The 25081-nt window shown below is 46.3% G+C and overlaps 1 protein-coding gene across 1 annotated transcript in view; it reads left to right on the forward strand.

Annotated features, from left to right (window-relative positions):
- Positions 1-5025: 5025 nt before the first annotated feature.
- The window catches only part of Hal (histidine ammonia-lyase), a 30709-nt gene continuing 10653 nt past the window's right edge, over positions 5026-25081 (forward strand). Inside the window, exons 1-17 of the mRNA XM_055627851.1 lie at positions 5026-5403; positions 5836-5896; positions 6011-6038; positions 6358-6432; positions 6520-6592; positions 6698-6764; positions 7345-7382; positions 7967-8092; positions 9994-10133; positions 12089-12136; positions 12726-12873; positions 14118-14213; positions 14314-14372; positions 15973-16053; positions 18522-18587; positions 18664-18829; positions 23120-23254. Of these exons, the coding sequence (XP_055483826.1) occupies positions 5157-5403; positions 5836-5896; positions 6011-6038; positions 6358-6432; positions 6520-6592; positions 6698-6764; positions 7345-7382; positions 7967-8092; positions 9994-10133; positions 12089-12136; positions 12726-12873; positions 14118-14213; positions 14314-14372; positions 15973-16053; positions 18522-18587; positions 18664-18829; positions 23120-23254 (1654 nt within the window). The 5' untranslated portion in view covers positions 5026-5156. The remainder of the gene's footprint in view (positions 5404-5835; positions 5897-6010; positions 6039-6357; positions 6433-6519; positions 6593-6697; positions 6765-7344; positions 7383-7966; positions 8093-9993; positions 10134-12088; positions 12137-12725; positions 12874-14117; positions 14214-14313; positions 14373-15972; positions 16054-18521; positions 18588-18663; positions 18830-23119; positions 23255-25081) is intronic.

Here is a 25081-nt window from a genome sequence, read left to right on the forward strand (position 1 = left end):
TTGTATTTTAAAGTGTCATTTGTTTTTTAAAATTGTTTTCTCGTGATTTCACTAAAACGTTCTACCTTTTAAAAATAACGTGGTATGCTCATCTGCCATGAGATGATGTGGGTGCGGGGTGATGCCCTCTCCCCACCTGTGGCAGTTGGGAGAACTGGCCCCAGGGTCATGGGTAAGCTGGCCCTGCCACTCATTGGCTGCAGCACTCAGGAGCATGGGCCCTGCACCTCACCTGGGCAGTTTAGTGGAGCTGGCCCTGAAGACATAGGGTCACCAGCCCCGCTGTGAGAGCAGGAGAGCTAGCCCAGCCCCTCACAGGCTGCAGCACTTGGGAGAGCAGGCCCTGCACCTTGCCTGGCCCTGGTGGATGGGCTGCAGGTGAGTTAGCCCCGACGGGTCCCCTTGCCCCTGGTCACCTGAGGCAGATGGGACAGCTGACCCCGGGGTCATGAGAGTAAGCTGCTTCTGCACCTCACCTGGGCACCATGGTAGAGCTGGCCCTGGTGGTGGGGGCTGCAGATGAGCCACCCTCAAAAGATGAGAACACAGGAGAGCCCACTCACCTGGCATGAGGTGGCATGGGTATGGGGTGATGTCTTCCTCCTCTTGCCACCTGCAATAGCCAGGAGAGCTAGCCCTGCCCCCTCACTGGCTATAACACTTGGGAGAGCAGGCTTTGCACCTCACCTGGACAATACAGTGGAGTTGGCCCTGGTGGTGAAAGGCATAGGTGAACCAGCCTCAGGAATGTGAGAGGGGAAGTGCAGAGCCAGCCCCTCACAGGCTGCAGCTTTGGGAGCATAGACCCCGAACCATTACTGGGCAGCACAGTGGAGCTGGCTCTGGAGGAGTGGGTGTGGATGAGACAGTCTCAAGGGCATGAGAGCAGACCCCGTCTTCTGCAGGCCACCTTCATTGAGTGGTCTAGCTGGAGCGGTGCTGGAGAGCTCGTCCTGGTGGTGCTGATCAGCTCAGCGACTACCCAGGCCCAGATCCAGGGCTCTGAACTGGTCCACCCCATAATCGATACCATCTGCAAATGCTCGGGATGCATGAAAGGGCCAGACCTGCTGTGCCAAAGTTGCAGGATCTCCATGACACAACAATGGGATAATTGGGAGGAGGCCCTGATGATCCAATATTGATTGTGTCACAGAAGCCAGAAATCCCAAACAAACCAGTAACTCATTGCAGTGAGCATTTGCAAGTGAAGATGTGTGGACAGGAATATGCTGCGTGGGATTCACTGTGACATAATAACAACTTGGTGTTGTGTTTGTTTGGATGTGTGTGTATTTTATTTTGGGCATGGAGGAGGTTGTCAGGGTGAAGAGTGGATATGAGGGCATGGGGAGATAAGCAGGACTGGGGTGCATGATTTGAAACTCAGAAAAAGTTCAGAAAAATTACATTTGATAACTTCTCTCACAGGGAAAAGAATAATTATGTTCTTTGTAAACTTGATTCTTTTGATCTATAAGTTTTAGTGTTTGTTTAGAGGCAGGGGCTCACTCTCTAGGCCAGGCTTCTCAGCTGCCCCCTTCTCAGCTTTCGTGTGTTGGGATTAAGGTATATGCCAAAAGACCTAACAGAAATGTCAAATTTTTATGCTAGTTTTTTTCTCAGTGTAATTACAAAATATTTCAACAAATTACTTACCTAATGTTTTATTGATGTTCTATCGCTATACTGATTTATCTTTACATCTGATTTTGCTGGCAAACCAAAAATTCAGCATGATCGGTGCTTTGTTTTTATTTTACATCTTTTATGGTTAGTCTATGTGCAGCTGTTCATGTGTGCACATGCACAGGGTCCGGAGAACATCTCAGGCACTGTTCACATTGTTTTAAGGCAGGGTCTCTCTGGAGAAGTGGGGTAGGCCACCTGGGCAGCCGGCCCCAGAGATCCAACTGTGGGTTCTGGGATCAAACTTAGGTCCTTGCAAGGCAAACACTTTATCAACCGTGTCGTTTCCCAGCCCGGAGTTTTGCTTTTTAAATAAAGATGAACACTTGGATTTGCTTATCACTAGCCTGGTTGTGATAGGGTGTGTGTACATCCTAGTATGAGCCTGTGCTCCCGCCCTGGCTCCATCCTGCTGGTCCACTGGACTCCCCCAGTCTCCTGTTCTTTACCGGTCAAATGGCTACCCTGAACATCAGTAACTCAGTATTCCCTCACTCCATTCAGCCTGCCTCAGCACCTCCCCAGTAGCCAGTAAGATTCTTCACAGAGTATATGGCATGTGGAGACACATGCTGAAAATGATTGAACCAAATAAAAGACAAGAGTGTCCTGCAATGCCTGCTGGTGCCCAGGGGCGGGTCCACATGCAGTTTGGGAACCTCGGGGGCCTTAGTTATGATACTTCGATTGCCAGATACAAAACCCAAGTGAGAAAGAGTGGAGGAATACTATTTCAGGGTCACGGCAACACATCGGCACTCCTGTCTCCCGTGTGCATTGTCCACAGTGTGCATTCAGGATCCCTCTCACCCTGGGTCACACATGGACAGACCGCCACAGTTCCAGATTCTCCAGTTGAGCCCATCCTGGTCAGATAAACTCTAGCTAAGGGGAGTGTTGTCTTAGAGTCTAAGCTTGGTTGCATGTCATCGCTGGGTACCCCCTAAAAAAGGTGAACTTTAAGAACACCTGAAAGATGGAGCAGGCATCAGAAGTTCCTGTGCAGTCCTGGAATCCTGAGATTGCTTTGCTACCCATCTGCCTTACCATGTGTTCCTTGGTGGACTTAGCTATGCTGCAGGAGAATCCTGATTCCCAGGCACTCAGCTCTCACTTGTATTTCTTCCCTGGAAGGGCAGAGGGCGCCAAAGACACACGCTGCTACTGGTTTGCCTAGGACCAAGGAACTGTTTACTCTGGCTCAGGGTCAGCTAGTACGTACTGAGCTGTCTCTGTGTCAGATCAAATGCACATGATCACCAGAGGAACTAAAAGAAGTTTCAAAGTGATGAAAAATGGTTATGCTAACATAGCCTGGGAGAGAATTCCTCCCACCCTAGCCTAAAGGTAGTTGACAGAAAGGATGCACAGAGGCAACAGCATAGCAGTTAGACAAGCAAAGGAAAAAGGAGGGGGAGAAAGGACAGCTCTGTTTCGCAACCTGTCTGTGGGTAGAATTTTTCACATGGCTGGGAGGGACAGATTGCCAGGAGCTGGTATCCTCTTGGAATTACTCAAAAGCTGGGCCTACCTGGGATGTCAGCACAAGCATGAAATAGCTTGGGTGACCTTTCAACCAGGAGCAGGGGCTAGTTGAACATCTCAGCCTTTATGAGTCTGTTCATCTCCAGACAGCAAGCCCGTGAATGTGCCTGAGTGTGAATGGATCTCATTTTGTCTGGCAAATTTGGCACAGAGCTTGACACCTAACAAGCATTCAGAAATGGATGGATGGGTGGGTGGGTGGATGGATGGATGCATGGATGGATGATAAATGATGAAGATGGTTGACATCTGAGGGCTGCAGTTTTCCCAAAGATGTAAAAGATGAGGCCTTTTCCTGGCAATTAGATTCAAACTGAGGAGAGGGGAAGATGTAGGTAGTTGCCTTTGGGGAGGCACGAGTCAAAGGGTGCTGCCATCGTCCACATGATCACAGGACTTGTTGCATCAGACTGTTGGGGTGACCCGGTGACAGTCCAGCGTAAGGACTCAGGGTATGGGCTGCATCCCAAATACAGGCATAGATTCTGGCAGACCTTGAAGTTGTTTAACTTAACTAGGAGAGCTTCATAAGCAGCGGGGTTCAGGAGAATCGAGGATTAACCAGAAGTCAGGTTCATGGGCAGAGATGAGTTATGTAAGGGGAAGGCCATGTCCTGAATGTGGGATACTGGAACCGAAGGTAACATCTGTCGCTATCAAACTGTGATGTCGCCAAATTACAGGGCACGTCGGGATGTGGGCGTCAATTAGACTCTGATGGTGAGATACTGGATGTGGATACGGGTGTTTGCGGAGGAACTGTGTCTCCAATCCAAAGAACTGAAACAGACCGGGATTTCTGCTGAAATGATCAAATTCCTCTGAACAGACATACTAGTGAAGTGCACACATTTCTTTTCTTATGCTATCAACATTCCTTAACCCAGGTGGGAAAGAATTAGGTGGGGAGGGTGCTGGAGGAGGGAGACAGTTAACGGCAGGGAAGAAGCGTAGTTGAACTAGGGCTATCCAGGGGGCAAAGATAAGGAAAATTCACAAAACAGCTGTGGGCCATGTGGAGTGTTAAAGCCGGGGAGAGTGACCCCAAACACTTCTGTATGTTCCCATCCAGCAGGCACTGAGTTAAGGGTTGACACACACGAATTCACTTTGTCCTTCCAGCCGCCCATTAGGATGGGCACTAGCATCGTCTCCACTTTATTGGTGAGAAAGCTGACGCCCAAAGAACTGGAGTGACTACAAATCACAGAACCAGAGTGGAAATCACAGCAGTAAACGATTTGCCTTTGGATTAGGAAACAAGCTGGTCATTCCCTCACCCCAGGACACGAAGCTGTGGACCACTTTAGGCTCGGTGATTCATGTGTCTAGTCACGATATTTAGTTGTGAAAATTGTCTCTGGCCTTCTCTCCTTGTGGAGCAATGGCTTCAGAAGCACAAGGCAGCGACAGGGAGGCGTTGCTCAACACGTGTTTGTGGAATAAATAAATGAATGAGGATTGCCACACTCCTGGGTGTCACAACTGACCGAGGGGATGCATTTTCCCAATTCCCCTAAAGAGGGGAACATGGTTTCTCTCTCCAGACAGAAAAGGAGAGAACTGGGGACCCTGGTCAGGAGGGGTGCCGGCAGGGCCTCAGACTTCCAGGGCAAGACACCACCGGCCTTCCTACCTACAGAGCTGCCCTGAAAGTGAGCTCTCCCAACCCGTATCCCTCTCTCGCCAAAGGAACACCAGAGGCTGCGATAAATATTTGTTCAAAGTGTGAATGAGTAAAGGCGAGGGAAGGGGTGTGTTTTGAAAGTCCATTCTCGGTCTCCCTGCCAGCCACACCCCAGCAGGCACTCCCCTCCCTGGTAGGTGACAGATAAAGGCTCTCCCCATCAGGGACTGCAGGGAAGGAGCCAGCCCCCTGGTTGCAGTGGCCTGTTGCTCAGAAGGGCTGTTGTAGCTGTGCCATGCCTAGGTACACGGTACACGTGCGTGGGGAATGGCTGGCCGTGCCCTGCCTGGACGGGAAGCTCACTGTGGGCTGGCTCGGCCGCGAGGCGGTGCGGCGCTACATGAAGAATAAACCGGACAATGGGGGCTTCACTTCGGTGGATGAAGTGCATTTCCTTGTGCGCCGTTGCAAGGGCCTGGGCCTGCTGGACAACGAGGACCTGCTGGATGTAGCACTGGAGGACAATGAGTTCGTGGAAGTGGGTGAGTGGTGCTCAGGGGAATGGGATGAACTGCTGTGGCATGGCCTGGAGGAAGGCACCCCACCCCACCCCCGTGTCAGGGAAAATGAGAAAAATAGTACTTGCCCCGGGGGAGCCTCAAGCTAAGCTTTACCATCCACCTTTCCCCCAGCCTGCATAGACGTAGCGAGGCAGGTCTTAAGCGACAGAGTCTGGACTTGAACCCAAGGCAAGATCCTTGCAATTATAGAATCCTCCTGTGACTGCCAGAGTGGGGATGGAAGCGGGCTAGAACTGATCGCTTTCCTGTATAAAGGCGCTAAAGACCATGGGAAAACGTAGGAAGTCACGATCCAGCAGCCATTTCCATGAAATGCAAGCTCATTGCGCGGAGGGGCCATTCCTGGGGCCACCCTGTGACCTGCAAGGCCCCTCTTTCCCCTTCTTGTTTCAGTCATTGAAGGCGATATAATGTCTCCCGACTTCATTCCCTCACAGCCAGAAGGCGTTTTCCTGTATCCTTTCCGCATCCTCTTTGGTCCGTGCTTGGGGGGGAGGGAGGGCTGGTCCTGACATGGTGGGCCTGGGGCTTTTCCATACTGCTAGTATGTTCCTTTACCTGGCTTCAGATACAGCAAATACAAGGAGCCTGAAAAGGTAAGCTAGAGCTACTTTTCTTTACGTGGGGAAAGTGAAGTCCTGTCATGTCTGGTGTAAGCCCCCTCCCCTTTAAAAAGGAGGAGGGTACACCTGAGTGAACACCACACTGAAGACAGCTTTCTTCCGTTCAGATTGGTTCTGCAGGGGGCCTGGCCTCTGCTTTTCTTGCCCAGGGCTCCTGTAAGCCAGCCATGTTCTTGATTAGCACACTAATGCCTCAGAATGATGATAATAAAATATCACTGGGGCCAGGCTGCCTGCCAGGCTACCCTTTACAGGCTCCTCCCACTCACTGAGATTCACTCCTTCTGTGTAGTACATCTCCTTGGATGGGGACAGTCTGAGCACCGAGGATTTGGTCAACCTGGGAAAGGGACTTTACAAGATAAAGGTATGCGGGGGAGGGAGGGAAGGACTTTCCCTTCCGTTTCCGCTGGACATGGACAGCTTTCACGTGTTTGCTCCAATGCTTTCCTAGCTGACGTCAATCGCCGAGAAGAAAGTACAGCAATCCAGGGAGGTCATAGACAGCATCATAAAAGAACAAACAGGTATCTTTACACCTCCCCCATGTCCTAACATTATTTTTACGGACAAACATAAGACTAAAACCCCTGTTGAGTCTAACCACTAGGGTGTCTGTTATTTTCTTTCAGTTGTTTACGGCATCACCACAGGTTTTGGGAAATTTGCCAGAACTGTAATCCCTGTCAATAAGCTACAGTAAGTCTCAGGTGCATGCCCACTTGCCCCAACCCTGAGATTTTGCTTCCATGAAGATCATTCACTTTTTTTTTTTTTTTTTTTTTTTTTTTTTAACCACAATGACATTTGTTGAGCCCTTGCTTCAGACCAGTGGTTCTCAGCCTTCCTAATGCTATGTTCCTTTAATACAGTTCCTCATGTTATGGCGACCCCCAGTCATAAAATTATTTTTGTTCCTAACTGTAATTTTGCTACTGTTAGGAATCGTAAATATCTGATAGGCAAGAGATCTGCGACATGAACGCCCTCCCCACAGGGGTCAAGATGCACGGGTTGAGAGCCGAGGCTTTAGACCTTGGGTAACAAACTCTCGCACGACCCTGGAAGACAGCCAAGTTTCTCGTGTGCTTTGGCGAACAGTGTGAGGCTTGCGTTGCTGGCTTGTACCCAACTCATCATGAGAGAACAGGACCCGCTGTTAGTTTTTACTGCGTGCGGCTGCCCACCTAAAGTCTGAGCTGTTGCTCCCTCCGTATTCCCAGCCGAGGTAGCATGTTCAGCCATGGTGTCTAAGAGGGTTCTCCTCTTTCTCTTCCAGGGAGCTTCAGGTCAACTTAGTTCGTTCTCATTCTTCAGGTAAATAGTTCCTAGCACTGACTGCCTCCTGAGCCATGTAAGATCATGTGATTGACTAGCATGGTGTGAGGTCTGGGCCACCAGCCATATCAGCTGCTGTGTCCCAAATGTATTCTAAGGGCTGGGTGCTGGGGCCCCAGGAGGCGGCATCAGACCAATCTTCTCTGGCCACTTAGAAGACAGAATGGGCCTGGTGGAAGGATGGGGTTGAGGTAGAATTGCGTGTCCTGTCCTATGTAGAGAGTGGTGCCTTTGGGGAGGAAATGAAGGCTAGCACTGGGGCATGAGCTAAGTCGGATGAGCCCTGAGTCCATCACACTGAAGGACCTTGTGCTAAGACCACTCTGCAGTATTCTGAGGGTGTTTGGGAAGGAAGGAATGGAGGAGGGCTGGTCCTCTAGCTTGGTCTGGACAAGGCTTTGAGAAGCAGGATGGGCAACAGGGAGTACCATCCACCTAGCTTCAAAAAGCCAGGCAATACTGGCAAAGTAGAGAAAGACCTGAGAGGTGGGGCGGGGGGCAGGGAGCAGGAGGTGGAGAAGGATTTTTTTTTTCTCAAAGAAAATGACCATTCTGCTTTGTAGGTGTCGGGAAACCTCTCAGTCCTGAGAAGTGCCGGATGCTCTTGGCCTTGAGGATCAATGTCTTAGCCAAAGGATACAGCGGGATTTCCTTGGAGACCCTGAAACAAGTTATTGAAATCTTTAATGGTAAGTCAGTGAATCCTTAGCCTGGCCTTTCAGGGAAGTTGGCTACACCCCACAAGGTAGACTTAGATAACTAGAGGCTGAGAGTAAAAAGAAAATAATCAAGATGAATGCCAAACAGAACGGGTTTGGCAAGGAGAACCAGCTGGCAGCCTGGTGGCAAGAATGGCTGCTCTAGTTATTCCCGTAAAGGTCGGCTTGTCTTGTAGCTTCCCTGTAGCACCAGTATGCCTGTGAATTCAGGTCTACACAGAGCCTTCTATTCAGCGGTGCCCATACTCGGTCAGTGAAATTGCACCAAGTCATCCATGAACGTAATTCCTGGATGGTGTCCACCCCTAAGACAATGGTTCCAGTTGGTACATGGGAACCTGAACTCTTAATGCTCCCTGGATGACGGACAAGCTGCACTTGCACGTAGAAATCTAACTTTGTAAAAAGGTAGGTCAGAAATGTGAAAAGATTAATAATTGACCTAGTCAGGAAGCCTTTGTGGGATAGGACGTGATGCAACGAAACTCAGTCCTTAAAGGGAAGACTACATTTTTGCAAGGCTCAGGAGGCTGTCTCTCCACATAGCTGAGGATAGAACATCGGGTCCATGGCAATCCCAGGGCTCCTTGGGGGAAAGGAATGGGAAAGGAAACAAAGTCTCTCTCAATCATCCAGAAACAAGCAAGTGCTTGAGTTGCTATGCTGAGGGCACAGGGGACTTATAAATGTGACTTGGTGGCCGGTGAAGGACACAAAATGTAGGCTCAAGGGCTGTCTGCACAGATCCACCTCAAACCCGAGACAGTAGAACTCCCCCTTGAGCTCACCAGTGCTCTGATAGACAAGGATAAGGCACCTGTGGGTCCCCGATGCTCTGAAAATTTCTCCATAAGCTATAGTCTGGCAGCTGGCCATGGCTGGCACTGATGTTATTTAGCAACAGCTAGGGAAATGCAAACACTGCCATTGGGGCTTTTATTTTAGGAAACAGAAGCCTCCCCTTTTGGGGTAACTTTCTGGGGAATTTCTAAAAAACATAGAGGCTGCTTGTGCATAAATGGTGACAGTGTGTGGGGTGATTAACTGAGTGACTGGAGAGAGAGACAGAAAGAGAGAGAGTCCGTGTATTTTGCTTGTCAGTTTATTGCCCTTAAAGGACTTTGTTAATAATACTTTGGTGCACCACATCCTTCTAGAACAGTCCGTGGTTAATAAGATAAATACATGTTCTTAAGCATTCTCCAACAACTTTTAATAACTTTATATAATCTGACCACCTGGGTGTCCCTTAATTCTCTATTTTGGTGATTTCTAACTTTTGGGTCTTGTAAAGCAGGAGGCGATGATCAACAGCTGGTTTATAGTTGTGTTTCTGAGATGTTGCTGGAATCCTAGGAGTGGAGTCAGGACAGCCTGAGCACCGTGTCCATCCCTGGATGCCTGCCCTTGCCCAGACACCCACACACACATTTTCTCTCCTCCCTTATTTCTTTTAATCATTCCCTTCCTGCCTTCTGTCTTTTCTCCTCTCCACTCTCACTCCCTTCTTTCATAACAGCTTAGCTGGTATTTTGTTGTTGTTTGATTATTTTGTTTTTTGGATTTTTGAGACAGGGTTTCTCTGTGTAGCCCTGGCTATCCTGGAACTTGCCCTGTACACCAGGCTGGCCTTGAACTCAGAGGCATCTGAGTTCCCTGAATGCTGGGATTAAAGGAGTGTGTCACCAACACCCAGCTCAGCTGGTTCTCTTAGGCATTACTTGTGCCTGAGAATTTATCATTCTTGGATATTTACTCTACAAAATGACTCTACACTCCGTTGGCAACAAGGGATGACTTCACTGGCAATGCCAAGACAACCAAAATGGCATAAGCACACTTGGGGTAACTGATGCCTGCTTCTCTTGCAGCCTCCTGCCTATCCTATGTTCCAGAGAAAGGAACCGTTGGTGCCAGTGGAGACCTTGCTCCACTCTCTCATCTTGCTCTGGGACTCATTGGAGAAGGAAAGATGTGGTCCCCAAAGAGTGGCTGGGCTGATGCCAAATATGTAAGCCTCGCATAACAGCTTCATCCTCAGCGATCCTCCTCAGCTGGAGCCAGGAGGCCCTTGCACATGTTGCTATGACGTTTCATCTTTATGGCTACCCAGTCACAGATGAGTCAACTCACGCCTGGGAGTCAAACTAGGAGATGATGTTTACTGGCTTCCATGTCCACCTGCCAACATCCAAGATATATGTATCTAGGGAGTAAAGTACCATCATCAGTTTTAATTTCAGGAATGTATTCTGGCTCCCAAGACTGTTAGTGCCTACTGGGTCATGATTGTACTTGGGAGCTTATCTCACAGGTAGAGTCTTGAATGAGTGAAAGACAGCACTTGTTGTGAGGTCTCTAGAAAATATGTTTTCTTTGATGAGCTCTTCGCAAATGCACACTTTATACAAAGCTTTTGATGTTTTCTTCATGTGCAAATCCCAACTGAGCAGCCCACAGCATCCTTTAAAGTGTCCTCTCTGAGCAGATGATGAGAGGGTAGCCTCAGAGTAGGTGAAAAGGATAGAGGACCAAGGGCGAGGAAGAAGAGACTAGATTGTCCTTTGGGGGACCTGGGTTCAAAGTCATCTTTCCTCCATGCAGCCCATCTTGGTTCTGTCTCAGTGGACAATGTTTTCTCAACTACATTTCCATGGCAGCCAGCCTGACCTTGGTCAACAGCAAATCCAAGTACATCCTGGTTAAACTGCTAGCAATTTCCTCATCTTTAGGATAAAGTTCAGATGTAATATGCTTTCAAGAGTGCTGTTTCCTTGCTGGGTGGTGGCACATGCCTTTAATACCAGTACGTGGGAGGCAGAGTCAGGCTGATTGCTGTGAGTTCTAGGCCAGCCTGGTCTACAGGGTAAGTTCCAAGACAGCAAGGCTACACAGAGAATCCCTGTCTTGAAAGAAGAAAAGAAAAGAAAAAAAAAAGAAAAGAAAAGTGTTGTTTTTTTTCATGTGATTCCCACAGTCCCTCCTTCCCAAGGCTCTCCATGGTAGAAATCAGAGTTAGCCTGCTGCTATGTGCTCCAGCTAAACGGATGTCCCAATACTTTTCTTTTCTTTTTTTCCTTTCCTTTTCTTTCTTTCTTTTTTTCTTAAAGCTCCTCTAGGAGCTTTCTCTTTCTCTGCACCATGATCTTTTCCAAGTCACCCAAATATATGGTTCTTTTTTCTTTGTTTCCTATATCTGCCCTCAAGCATTCAGCCTGTTAATGGCCTGGTTCCCCTGAGCACATAGGTCTCTTCTCTTCCTATCCCCAGCCAAGACCAACACCCTGCAGTGAGAAGTACTCAGGCTGGAGAAATGGACAGAGTGAAGTGGCAGTGCTTCGTCTTTCTGTTACTTTAGGGCCATCTTCCTCTCCCCAATCAGACAAACCTTGATTTAGCAAAACCTTTTACTTCTGCTACATAAGAGAAAGAACATTCTGCCCTTTTCTTCTTGGGATTCTGGATCTACCTAGTTGAGGGGACCCATAAACTCCTCATTGGGGTGCACACATTTGCCTCCTAAGGCCTGCTTTGAGGTTGAGTCAGTGACAGCAGATGCAGAAACAAGGGGAGAGGACTATTTGGAGGTCATGCTTTGGATGCGGAATGCAGAAGCATATGGGCAGCTAGCTCTGAGCGCAGCCTTACCCAAGAGTAGGGCTATTTGGGCCAATCTCAAAGCTTGAGTCCCAATATAGAGGAACTTGAAAGCAATTTTTTTTTTTCTGTAGGTAATTGAGTCCTTGGTTCAAGAGTCCAAAGTTATTTAAACACTAAATCTGCTTTCAGACTAAATAAAGGTAGATGCTGGCCCCAAGAACCTGGTTAGAATACTTTGTGTAGGCTTAATCTTTTATGGGACAAACTTTGGAACTGAAAGTATTTTACTGGGCTCCATATGGAAGAAAAAATAAGCTGTATGTCCAGTAACATCCATCCATGTTCATCCTTTTAATCATTCAACAGGTCCTAGAAGCCCACGGACTGAAACCAGTTGTTCTGAAACCCAAAGAGGTAAGTCAAGAAAAACTTGTTTGTGTTAATAAACATTTACATGCGCTGTTTTCATCCTCGCTGCCAGCCTTATTGGTTTCTTAAGATAAATACAGCTTATGTGTTGATTGACAGCTGTTCACTGAAGAAAGGGCACGTCTGTGAACATCTAAGTTCCTGCGGGTCCTCCAAGAGCATAAATTTCAAATATAGTTTTTGAAGGAGCCTGATAAGATATGCCCAGTCAAGGCCCGTTAAGATGCTCTCAGCCACAAGTATGAACCAGGATAGTTTTAGGATGTCTCGACTGTGATGATGAGAGGCTGGTAAACAACACAACCTGGAGGGCTGAGGATGCTGCACAGACGCTGCGCTGCAGGGGCACATGGCTGCAAGAGGAACAGTCAGCAAGGACCCTTTGGCCAGATCTGTGCGGATGATTCCAGACGTGCTGCCACTCAAGTTCCTGAATATGCACGCCTGCCCCCATGCTTTCGAGAACACATACACAGCTCAGCTGACGGGCTAGTTCCTCTCCGACAAAAGCAGGAGATACAACATCTGCTTGTCCGCTCTTTACAGCACGAAACCTTGCTCCCTTCTCCCACAGGGCCTGGCACTCATCAACGGGACACAGATGATCACTTCCCTGGGCTGTGAAGCTGTGGAGAGAGCCAATGCCATTGCCCGGCAAGCTGACATTGTGGCTGCCTTGACCCTTGAGGTGCTGAAGGGCACCACCAAAGCTTTCGATACTGGTCAGCAGGTTCTCTTTGCTTACTCATTCAACCGGGGCAAGTGGGTTGATGTTTTTAGGCACAGAGGAGGTGGGTGGCAGAGAAAAGCAAGAAGACCCAGGTGCCCCTGGTATACCCAAGGACTGTTACAGCTTCACCTTACTTCTTCCACTGCCCTCTAACAACTATAATCTAAGGACAGACGTTGACCTGGAGAGTTAAGTTACCGGCTCCAGGTCACCCAGTGATCTGGGCATGCTAAGCTAGGGATTGTTTTAGCAGTCAGTTTGTAGGACATGACACTCCAACGAAAGGGGTTGAGGAGAGGTCAGCAGTGTATACTTGTGTTGCAACTATAACGACCAAAATTCAAACCCCAGAACTGACTTTTTAAGAATCGGAACTGGCAGCTGGGGCAGTAGTCACACATGCTTTTGATCCCAGCACTTGGAAGGCAGAGGCAGATGGATCTCTGAATCCCAGGCCATCCTGGTCTACAGAGCGAGTTCCAGGATAGCCAGAGCTGCATGGAGAAACCCTGTCTCAAAAACCAAAGAAAACAAACAAATCAGACGTGGCAGCGCATGTTTGTACTCCCACAGCTCAGAAGAGGGAGACAAGCAGATCCCCGGGGTCTCTGGCCAGCCTAGCTTTCTTGAGGAGTTTTAGGCCAATGAGAGACTCTCTCTCAAAATGAAAAATAAGGGGGAAAATGTGTACAGTGCCTAAGGAATGACACCCACGCTTATTCTGTGACTTCCATACATGCATTCATATTCACATACTTAGGCAGCTAGTCACAGGCTCGCACATGCACAGACAGACAGACACATACACACATGTGCACACATTAGGATTGCCCTCATAAGAAAACTGGGGAGGCAAGAATAACATAAGTATCTGCATCTTGTCTGGAAGTTAATGAGTGTCAAAGCCTCCACGTTAATAAGTAAATCAGGAGATGTCCCACAATGACTTGGGTAAATTAATTCACTCTGCGTGTCCCTGTTGTCATCGGGCCAGTTCTTTTAAGGGTGACCCTGGAGCCTTGAGTTAAATTTCTAGTGTCCTCTGCAAACAGTTTGCACTCTGACATGGACAGTAGAGAGAATAAAGTAGATAAAGGAAAATTTGCCTTTGGGTTGAAGTGTCTAATTCTGCATAATGGGTGAGAACTCCCAGGACTTCAGCACCATGAATGAACCATCAGTGGTTCATTCTAATATCACAACTACTCAGACTCATTTTGCCTCCTTCAATTCTAGACATTCATGCTGTCCGCCCTCACCGGGGACAAATTGAAGTTGCTTTTCGGTTCCGGTCACTCTTGGACTCGGATCACCACCCATCAGAAATCGCAGGTCTGGACAAGTCTGTTTGAATAGGCTCAGTGGGGCCAGGCGTTCTGGGGCGTTCGGTAATGTGGTGCCTGTTTCTCTCCCCTCGCCTCTGCTTGCGCAGAGAGCCACAGGTTCTGCGATCGAGTTCAGGACGCGTACACCTTGCGGTGCTGCCCACAGGTAAAGTCAAGAAACAAGGAGACCAACAGAGGCTCCTTTCCCCACATTCAGAAAGGAAAAAAAGTAGAAAATCGTGTCAGGGCCAAATGCAATCCAAACCTCTCTACTGCTACTGTTAAAAAGAGCGTATTTTGTACTTCCATTTCTCCAGTTTTTGTCATCTTCTTACTAGGTGGGCTGACCCTCCCACATCTTGACCTCCTGTGTTGATGGACTAAGACAGTTAAGTAGCACTGGGGAGTCTTTCTGGCTCTTCCAGGAGGGAAAAACTGCAGCCAGTCTGAGATGTTTACAGGAAAGCCTCATTCTGTCTCCCAGCACTCAAGGCATACCTTTATCCTCATTGTACAATTGAGTATAATCAATAATAAATGAATCTCTGAGACAACTTTAAGTAAGAAATGGGTCAGCTTTTTCACATGACCTGAGTGATGAGAGATTACAATCATCTCAAGAAACGATTTGTCAGTCAAGTTCTGGTAGAGAGAATAAAAGGGTGTTTTCCCTAGAGTAAATACCCTCATTTTCTATGACTCAGCATAGAGTCCTATTTAACTGGCTTATTGAACAATACTTCAAAAACATCTATGGGAAAGAACTGTTGGATTAACTGAACCATAAGAATAAGTCCTGATTTAAGAGCCCCTGCTACTCTAAGAACAACAACCACTGGCTCCAAACGATGTGCTCCATTATCTGTGGCTTCCAAATATTAACTCGCTGAATTTTTCCAACTGTGCAGTTAGCACTCTGTCTCATTTTCAGTCAGGACTTGTTGAACAGGGTTCAGTACCTTGCACAAGATTGCACCATTGGATCATTATCTCCTGGACTTTTGGGAGAAACCCAAAAGTGCACCATGGCTTTCCCAGGGCAAGATGCAGGGTGGCTGCTTTACTCATGAGCATCTTTAGTGTGGCACTTTGTGCTTCATGATGAGCATCCCCTTGATGGCCACCATCTGTATGATCTCTGTGACTCATGTCCGAGAGAGGCCTACAGTAGCTTACTCCATATGAACAGTAACGTAGCCTCCATTGTCTGCTTTCCAAATCTGCTTCTGTTTCAGCCAGAAACCTACCTTGCCTTCATCCTACTACTGGCATGGAAGTGAAATTCTTTGTGGCTAGAGCTGTCACTTTCCTATATCACAATGTTTTGCATATTAGTCTAATATATTTTTGTATTTACTTTAATGTATTTATCCTAATTTTTTTCACTCAGAACTTATCAGTTGTCTTCAAATCCTAAGTAAGCCAATTATACTTTTTATGATCATGACTGCAGAACAGTTACAAGGAGATGACTATGATGGTGCATGCCTCTAATCCCAGCACTTGGGGAGGTAGAGGAGGCAGGAGGATCTCTGTGAGTTTGAGGTCAGCCTGGTCTACAAAGCAAGTCCAGGACAGCTAAGACCACACAGAGAACGTTGTCTCAAAAAAAAGAAGCAAACAAACAAAAACAAAACAAAACAAAAACCCCACAAGGAAACAAAAACAACAACAGTTATGAGGAAAAGCCTGAAGGTGATATTTTACAAGAATATTAGCATTTTTATTGAGCATTAATCATGTGTCTTATTTTGATTATACTTTAGGTTCATGGTGTGGTGAACGATACGATAGCATTTGTGAAGGGCATCATTACTACAGAACTGAACAGTGCCACAGACAATCCTGTATCTTTTGGATGTTTGCAGTTTTCTCTAGCTGGCTGGGTTAGAATCTGCCTATGCAATCCTTCTGAAAGTGTCTGTGTCGCTACTCTGTTTTGTAGGTAGATGAGTTAGTCCCTGAGGCTGAGCCTCTTCTAGGTCAGAGCTGGTAAGTGGCAGGAGCAGACCTGTGACGCTACTCTGAGGTTCTGAGCCTAACATCCTAAGCTTTTGAAATAGGCCCATAAAAGGTTAAAGCAGCACTTCCCGTATTTGTGGATATGTTTCACAGAGATACTGGCTGAAAGGTTACTGCTGAGGCTGGTGGGGATGTGATTGCAGCCTCCTGGGCTGGCCTGGTCATAGTGCTGCTGGATGCTTTAAGCAGAAAACAACCATCAAATAACACATCAAAATGTTTCCAGTGAGGTAAGGCTTCCCCATTTCCAGGTTTCTTTCTGACGTAGGCTTGACTCAGTCCACAGTTTATCTATCTGTACACACAGTAAAGATGCTTTCATTCCTTGTGGAGGGAGGGAGTTCTTAACGGGATCACTTTCCCCCAGAAAGTCTGTTCTTTTCTTTGAAGCCGAGATGATGAGTCAGGGTATAGTCTCCACAGAGGCATTGCTGCCTTGGAAAACAGGCAACCCTCTTAGGAACCCTTTGGCCCCATTCCACAGCTGCCTTCATTCTAAGCACTGGAGAAAGTGCTGAGGGAGCAGCTGTGAGGACAGCTCACAGCCTGGGAGAGCAGGTGGCTGGTTACTCAACAGCTTGTCAGGCTTCTAACCCAGGCTTTGAAGGCACCTTTTCTGTAAGCCTTCTTTCAGATTCATTTCCCACTTACCTCAACACTCCCCAAAAGGAACAGTGGTTTCATGCATGTGGTGTGGTCTCAGCTCATGAGTTTGTTCTTGAGTGGTAAAGGAAAAATTCTATACTGGCACAGTTAGACCTCAAAGGGTAACTGAATGGGAGAGGATTAACATGAACTTCCTGGATATGGATGACAGGTTTCTATTTAGTTTTTCTCCTGGCCATAATTTCAGAAAAAAAAAAAATCCTCTAATTCTTAGTAAAAGACGCTTGATTGTGGATGAATTTGCAGGGAGCTGAGAGTCCAGTACTTATGCTGCCTGAGGAAACAGGTTTCTCAGTGTTCCACCACAGGTGAAGTGCACCCAGGGAGGTTGAAAGTTGCTGAAACCTAATGACCAACAAAGTTGGGAAACAAGAGGTTAATACAAATTCAGTTTCTAAATTACAGCATCAGGCAGTCAACGCAGGGATCCAGATGACAGAGAAAAGACTGTTACGTGTCAGGGACTGACTGCAAGACACTCTTCCTGTTGCAAAATCTTTGTCTGCTCAAGTCCCTTTGATGCTTCTTGTTGTCTACCTTAACTCCTCACTTGCTTGCCTGTAACACCCAATACAGTGCAAACGCCACCTCAGCAGTTTTACTGTATTCTGTAGGGAACAAGGACAAGAAAAGGTCAGCACGCACTCACTATAGACACAATGTTTTTTCTTTTTCTGAGCACTGTCATTTAGAGGTTGGCTGATGCCACAGGGGCACCCTCTGGTGACAAATAGCTGAATATATTATTTCTAAAACCCAGAAGGAAAGCATTCATTTCCAGAACCGGGAAGGAGGAGCTATTACTGTCTTTGCTCTTGTGCCTGCTGGCTTGAGCAAAGTACGTGACAGACTGGGACTATGTCTGAGGGCAACCACGCTCCGTGAGTCCGGATTCCTCCCCTGCCGGGGGGCCTGTAGGACCTGCTGGCTGGACCTGTGGCTGAGCACTGGCGCAAGATCTCAGAGGACAGAGTGGGGAAACAACCCAACACTGTTCATTTCAGACATTTGGATGGGTGCTTGTCAACTGAGTCTTCTCTTTAGCAGCTTCTTCTGTGAGCAGGGGTTCACAGCTCCATGGAGGAACTAGAATTCAACTTCAAGCAGGTGGTTCATGGTCATAGATTTAGCTCTTGACTACAAGTGTTAAATTGGCAGATTGGAAAAGCCATGGGAGTTGACATCTCTGATCTCAGGAAAAACATCTCATGCCCCATGTTTTTTGGCCCCAGTTACATGCGCACAATTTACCTTCAATGTGTATGTTTGTGTGTGTGCATGTGTGTCAGTGGCTCTCAACCTTCCTACTGCTGTGACCCTTTAATACAATTCCTCGAGTTGTGGTGACCTTCAGCCATAAAATTATTTTCGTTGCTGCTCCATAACTATAATTTTGCTATTGTTATGAATCATAATGTAAATATATTTCTGACAGTCTTTGGGGGGTCGCAACCCACAGGTTGAGAACCGCTGCTTTATGAGCACACCTGCTTATGGGAAGATGTGTCCTTCTCCCTATATCTGTACAGTGACAGTCACCTCAGTACTAAAAGTAAGCAGATGGGGATGGGAGCTACCTTTGAAGTGGCCAGCAATGTGACATTTAAGCCTTAACCTGTTTTGAAAGATGGTCTTTGCCAGTCGAGGAGAGACAATTTCGGGAGGAAACTTCCATGGTGAATACCCAGCCAAGGTAAGCTTTCTAAATGTGCTCCTGACCCCAAAAGTGCATTCCAGTGCAGGCTGCCTGAACTGAGGTGTTCTTTTAGGCCCTGGACTATTTGGCTATCGGCGTTCATGAACTTGCGGCCATTAGTGAAAGAAGAATCGAAAGGTTGTGCAACCCCGCCCTCAGTGAGTTGCCTGCCTTCCTGGTGGCGGAAGGAGGTCTGAACTCTGGATTCATGATAGCCCACTGCACCGCGGCCGCCCTGGGTAAGGACACTGCCCTTAGCCAGATCACAGGTCTGTCCACCAAGGGCCTTTCCTGTTTCCCCAAAAGTATCAGCTTTTGCCTTGAAATGATTCCTGTTTCTCCACTTTCATGTTTATTCTACCTCTCATGCTTAACATAGCAAGTAGGTTGAGTCTGAGCATTTTCTAGAGAAAAGAAACCCTACACAGTGTAATGCTGGAAGATTATAATGCAACAGTCAGATGTAAATGGACAGTTGCCCCAGAGAGAGGAATCTCACCTTGCACTTGAACTTCATCTTTGTACCTTTTTTCCCCCAAAGACTATCAGAGGGAAAAAACAAAGCAAAACAAAAGATGATTATAGTTGACGGCAGAAGTTCAGCCAAACTGAATGATTAAATTTGGAGATATTCTCTTTGATCCACTATCTGTTAAAAGATTAAGATGTTCTCAGAACTTATACAAAATACTTCCAAGAAGCAATAGGCCTACTGAAAAACTGAGCTTCAGTGTAGCTGGTTTCTGATTTGAGATTGCAAGGGGTTCATCAGAACAAAGCCTGTTAGTGCCAATGCCTTTACTTATTTCTCCTCACTTAATCTTCGCTCCCGGGGCAGGTGGTGGGCACTGTTAATCTCCACTGGCCAGATGAGAGGAGACCGAGAGGCTAAGTGGCTTTCCCAGAATTATACAGTAACTGGATGTAGAGAAGAACTCAAATACAGACATATTGGTACCCAATTTTGCGTACTTACTTCAGTGAACTTTTTACCATCGCCAACCACCACCACCATCATCATTTAAACAAGAACTTTCAGTTTGTTCACTTAAAAGGAAGTCAAGTTTCTAAACTTGTTATAAATGAAAAATGAAATTCTTAAAGAATCTCAACCAGATCTGAAGCAACTTAAAAATATTTAGTGGCTGATTGAGAAAAACAAGGCATTAAGAAAAAACCACAAATGAACTAAGCAACCAAACCTATATCTGTCATTACCAAAAAGAGACATCCTTAGGTAAAAGTAATAAAAACTGCATGCTTCATAGACAATGCAAATAGTTCTGTCTTATCTAGCCAACTGTTAAAGAAAACTGACCCTTAAGGTCTTCAGCTCCCATCTTCTTACTTCCTGTTGCTGGAATGTCATGTTAATTATGCTCAGTTTTTTCTTGTTGGATGACTAAACTGGTTGATGAAATTGTTGAGTAAGCTGATATTTATTCAGGCCCACCCTGCTTTGCATAAATAGATGAGTCCTCCGTTGCCTGCTTGCATCTCTTTGCTATTTTATGGTTTAGGATTCTCTGAGTATTAGGGTTGTAGCTGAAGTTGCAACACTTTGAAGTGGCTGCTGATCTTGGATCTCATGTCTTTGAGTCTCCTTCCTGTCATCATTGCTGTCTTCTCTAGGCTGTTTTGGGGGAGAAGGGCTCCTACATGGCCTATAACCCCAAACACAGTCTGTCTTAGTGGTCTACCTTGCTGTCTTGCTCTCCAGCTGCCATCACCTTCTGTCTATTCTTCCTGAACAGGAGGGTTAAAATAAGGTGGTCCTAGCATGTAAGGGGAGAATCCCTGTCTAGAATAGGGTGGGTGTTACTGGGCCTGGCCTTCTAGAGCACTCTCTGATCCGTCAGTCTCTCCATTAATTTCATTATTCTAGTAATGCTGCTGGAAACCAAGTGGAGGGCTTCTATCACATGAAGAGTGTTTACCATGGTTGTAATAGACTACATATGTACTGCCTTGGGCTCAAACTCCACCAGGGCCTGTAACATTTACTTCCTCCACACACCTCCATGTCATCCTCTTGATGAAACCATATCCATTTCTTATACTGAGCCATTTTACTGTTCTGAAAACCTTCCTTCGCAGGTGGATATAAAGGTATGGATATGTCTGCCTGGGGTCTCAGCCTAGCTGCTGTTGGTTGCCATGATAGTGGCTGCGCTGCAGCAGCTGTGGCTTTCCTGGGTGTGAGGGTCGTTAGGCTGCTGGGGCCGGGGGACTGCTCAGGGCTCTATGGGTTCCACTCTCTGCTCCTGCTACTGGCTGATATCAAAAATCTCGTGTTCATCTGTACATAGTCTTAAAATAGAGTGGTCAGATTCAACAACAGAAAAAGTAAGATGCCCAGTTTTATTTGTATTACTTAGGATCTACCTATGCTAAAACACAACAACAACAACAAAAAAAAAAAACAATAACAAATTCCCAACCAAACATTGTTTTTATCCCAAATCACAACTTAGCTGAACATTCTGCATTTTCTTTACTAATACTACCTCAAAGGACTAAGTAACATAATAGTTAATTAAAAGCATCCAGTGGGGCTGGGCAGTGGTGGCACATGCCTTGATTCCAGCACTTAGGAGGCAGAGGCAGTTGGATCTCTGTGAGTTCAAAGCCAGCCTGATGTACAGGCTGTAGCTAGGGCTACACAGAGAAACACTGTCTTGAGCAAAACAAAAACAACAACAACAAAATGCATCCAATGCATTCTAAAACCCAGACCTGCCATTTATAATCAGTGTGCTTTCCAGACTCTCTATCCTGTTGAAACATCCTCAGCTCTTTGCTGCCTACAGCACACAATGACTTCTTACCTAACAGGGTTGTCTTGTTGTTAAATGAACTAACTCTACATATAAAGTCTTGGGGCTTTGCCTGGTACCATGAACACTAACGAAACAGTAATTTTTATTTGATACTATTACCTTTTTTGGAGACAGGTTCTCATTATGTAGTTCTTCTAGCTAGCACAGAACTCAGAAATAGACCAGACTGACCTGACAACCTGTACAGATTCACCTGCCTCTAACGTCCCAGTGCTTGACTTAAAGGCATGCAGCACCATGCCAAACAATTCTTAAGCCCTGCCTTGCTCAGGCTCCTCACTGAAACTCAATATAGTCAACTAAAGAAAGGACCATTGAGTTCACCTTCTTCTCTGGCCCAGTATCATCTATTTGTTTGTGCCACTGTCTCTAAAAAGCATCCTTAACACAGAGATTTCTCATTTTATGGTGGTAGAGGGGCAACAATAATTGGTTTCTAGAGAAAATTATGCACGTTGGGAAGACTGGCTTGACTGAGTTCTGCCTCATAAGCTACTCACTGAAGATGGCTTCCTTATTGAAAATGTTTGTTTTCTTAGTTATTCAGTACTATAAGTAAGGGTACTATAAGTTTGTTCTTTATTGTACCAGAGCACAGTTTTTAATGGCAGAACCTGAGAGGCCTTGGACAAACCAGGACAAGCTGGTCACCCTCGTCTAACCCTGGATCCTTGCAGGGTGGTATACCTTATAGCAGTAGTGATCAACCTTCCTAATGTTGCAGCCCTATAATATAGTTCCTCATGTCGTGGTGACCTTCAACCATAAAATTATTTCTTTGCTACTTCATAACTGGAATTTTTCTACTGTTATCAATAGCAATGTAAATACCTGTGCTTTCCAATAATGGTCTTAGGCGACCCCTGTGAAAAGGTCATTAGAGACGCACGGGTAAAGAACTGCTACCTTATAGCACAGAAAAGAGCAGGAGCTATTTCTAGATCTGTGGAAGAGGAGAAAAGACTTCAAATTTGACTTTTCCTAACATCTAGAGCTGGGGACAAGGAACTTGGCTCCTTAAGGTGTAGGCAATCAGGTCAACAACATGGCATCACATGGGAGTTTATTAAAGTGGTGGGAACTCAGAGCCAATCCCAAACTCAGTTATCTGCACTGTAGCAAGATGATTAACTAATGTGGAAACTCAGGCTTGAGAGACTCCATTATAGAGGCCCCTCACTTCCCAAACATCACTGGCTATCATGAAGCCTTTGTTCAAGCCAAGAACGCCTACACAGTGTTGGAACTGCCCTAACCACTCAATGTTGCCCAAGATCTACAAACCCAGAATTGGTTCTCGGTGACATCCCTAAATTCTAATTCGCCTCTTCTCTCAAGGTAAGTAAACCATTCTTGAGTAGCCAGACTCATCCATCATCTTCCGCCCCACCCTGTCCCTATCCATCTTCCTGGCATGCTGAATGCTTCCAGCGTTTTTGGCATGGTTTATAATGAGGGCATTCCCAAATTCTCATCTTCATCTTAGCTCGGAACTCACCAGGATCATAGCATCTTTCCAACTTTGGGAGAAAATTGACTTTGGTGTGGCTTTGCACCAGCGAGTGGTTGGTCATGGTCAAGAGCCCCTGGAGAGGGCCCTTCATGCTGTGAGACCTTGGGGGAGTCCTGTATGATGTTGGCAGCATTTCTTCTTAGGGTTACTGTGTCGTCTGCACTGATCTCTTGCAGTCTCGGAGAGCAAGGCTCTGTGCCACCCTTCATCTGTGGACTCACTCTCCACCAGTGCTGCCACGGAGGACCACGTCTCCATGGGAGGGTGGGCAGCCAGGAAGGCCCTCAGGGTCGTCGAGCATGTGGAACAAGGTAAAGCCAGCAGCGGGAGGTGTGCCTCACTGGTAAACTAGTTTTCTGGGTCTTTCTCGAAATGGAATCACTGCCCACAGAATCAGTATTCTCTGGAGACTCATTTGAAATGCAGATCCTCTGGCCTCTCCCAGAAACACTAGGGAGGAGAGGGAAGTGTGGCTAAGGCAGTTTTCTAGGTGATTCTGATGCTCAATGAAGATTAAGAATGGAGGAGGTCTATAGAGATAATCTGGCCCTTTATATAGCTTTATCTTAAATGGGGTGGGGGTAGAGTTTTTGTTTATTTTAATATACAAAAATGGAGAGAATTGGACCTTGTGCCCTCACAAGCTTTATCCCGATTCAAAAGCTTAAACATTTGCTTCCCTTTTTGCTTTCCCAAATTAGTCTTGAGCAAATCTCCAATTTGCTTCATTTAAACTTTCTCTCTTGAATATGAATGGCTTCAGGATGAGAGATGGCTGGGGCATGAAGAGCAGCCAACGCTCTTGTAAAGAATCTAATTTCAGTTTCCAGAATCCATGTCAAGTAGCTGCCTATAACTCCATCTCAGGAGGCATCTGCCACCTCTGACTTACACGTGTCCCAGTGCTCATGCATGCACATGTGCAGCACCCACATGCGCACACACACACACACACACACACACACACACACACACACACACACTATTAAAAGTAAATGATAATAAGTACAAGTATTTTCTTGAGATTATAATTACATCTCTCCCTTTCCTTTTTTCTTTCCAACCCCCCTCATAAACCCCTCATTTCTCTCTTTGAAACTCATGCTTTCTCTTTTTTTATTGTTATTACAGGCATATATGTCTATGAATATGTATATACAAAATATATTCCTAAGAATAACCCACCAAGTCTGAAGTCTGTGTAAGGTCAATTGTATTTATATTTTCAGGCTGTTTGGTATTGGACAACCAGTTGGTGTGGTATTTCTCGGAGAAGACTTATTTCTTCTATTCTCAGCATTCCTTCGTGGCCTGTAGTTTTTTGTGTAGGCTTTACCCCCAATCCACATTAACATGTCTTTTGGTGGTGGCATCCTTATTCAGCTCATGGATGCTTTCCTCTCAGCCAGGATGTCATACTACACCCAATGAAATTAACGGCTGAGCCCTGGTATCAACACCTAATACAAATTCAGAATTACCCAGCTGCAACACACCAGCCTTTCCATTGGGTTTGTGTAACCATAGGGTTTTTCCACTTGAGCCCCAGCTCCTGAAATAATGACTCTCAGACCCATAAATGCCTAGGCCATAAGCTTTGGCTCTTTCCCTGACTATCACATAAGTTATAATACCTATTTATTCTATTATATATGTGCCACATGGCTGGTTACCTCTCCCCAGTTTCATGTGTCCATCTTCCTCAGAGTCCGGGATGAATCTCCCACCTCTCTCTATCCCAGACATCATCTCTCTCTCTCTCTGCTAGAACTACTTCCTGCCTCAACTAACAGGCCAGCAGCTTTTATTGACAGGTGATGCTTCCATACAGTCACAAGAGATTCTCTCTACAGGTTTGTTCAAGCAGGATCCCAGATGCGGTTTTAAATTCTGTTGTCATGACTCTAAACATCTTTTCATCTAGCATCATCCCGTGCCTCCCTGTTTTCCTTCAGGCTTTTGACTCAGTGGGAGACCAGACTAGATTTCCTGTAGGAAGATGGGTGTTATGGATTTTCTAGTAGCTTCTTTGTGATATCACTATGTGTTTTCTTTTCGCTAGGCATCTATGATGCGGTGACATTGACTTGAAAGGTTTCATGACATTTAGATTCACCCTGCTGTCAGATACCTCACTG

This window comes from Psammomys obesus, unplaced genomic scaffold (assembly GCF_907164565.1).
Source record: "Psammomys obesus unplaced genomic scaffold, mPsaObe1.curated_primary_1811, whole genome shotgun sequence".
Taxonomy (NCBI): Eukaryota; Metazoa; Chordata; class Mammalia; order Rodentia; family Muridae; genus Psammomys; species Psammomys obesus.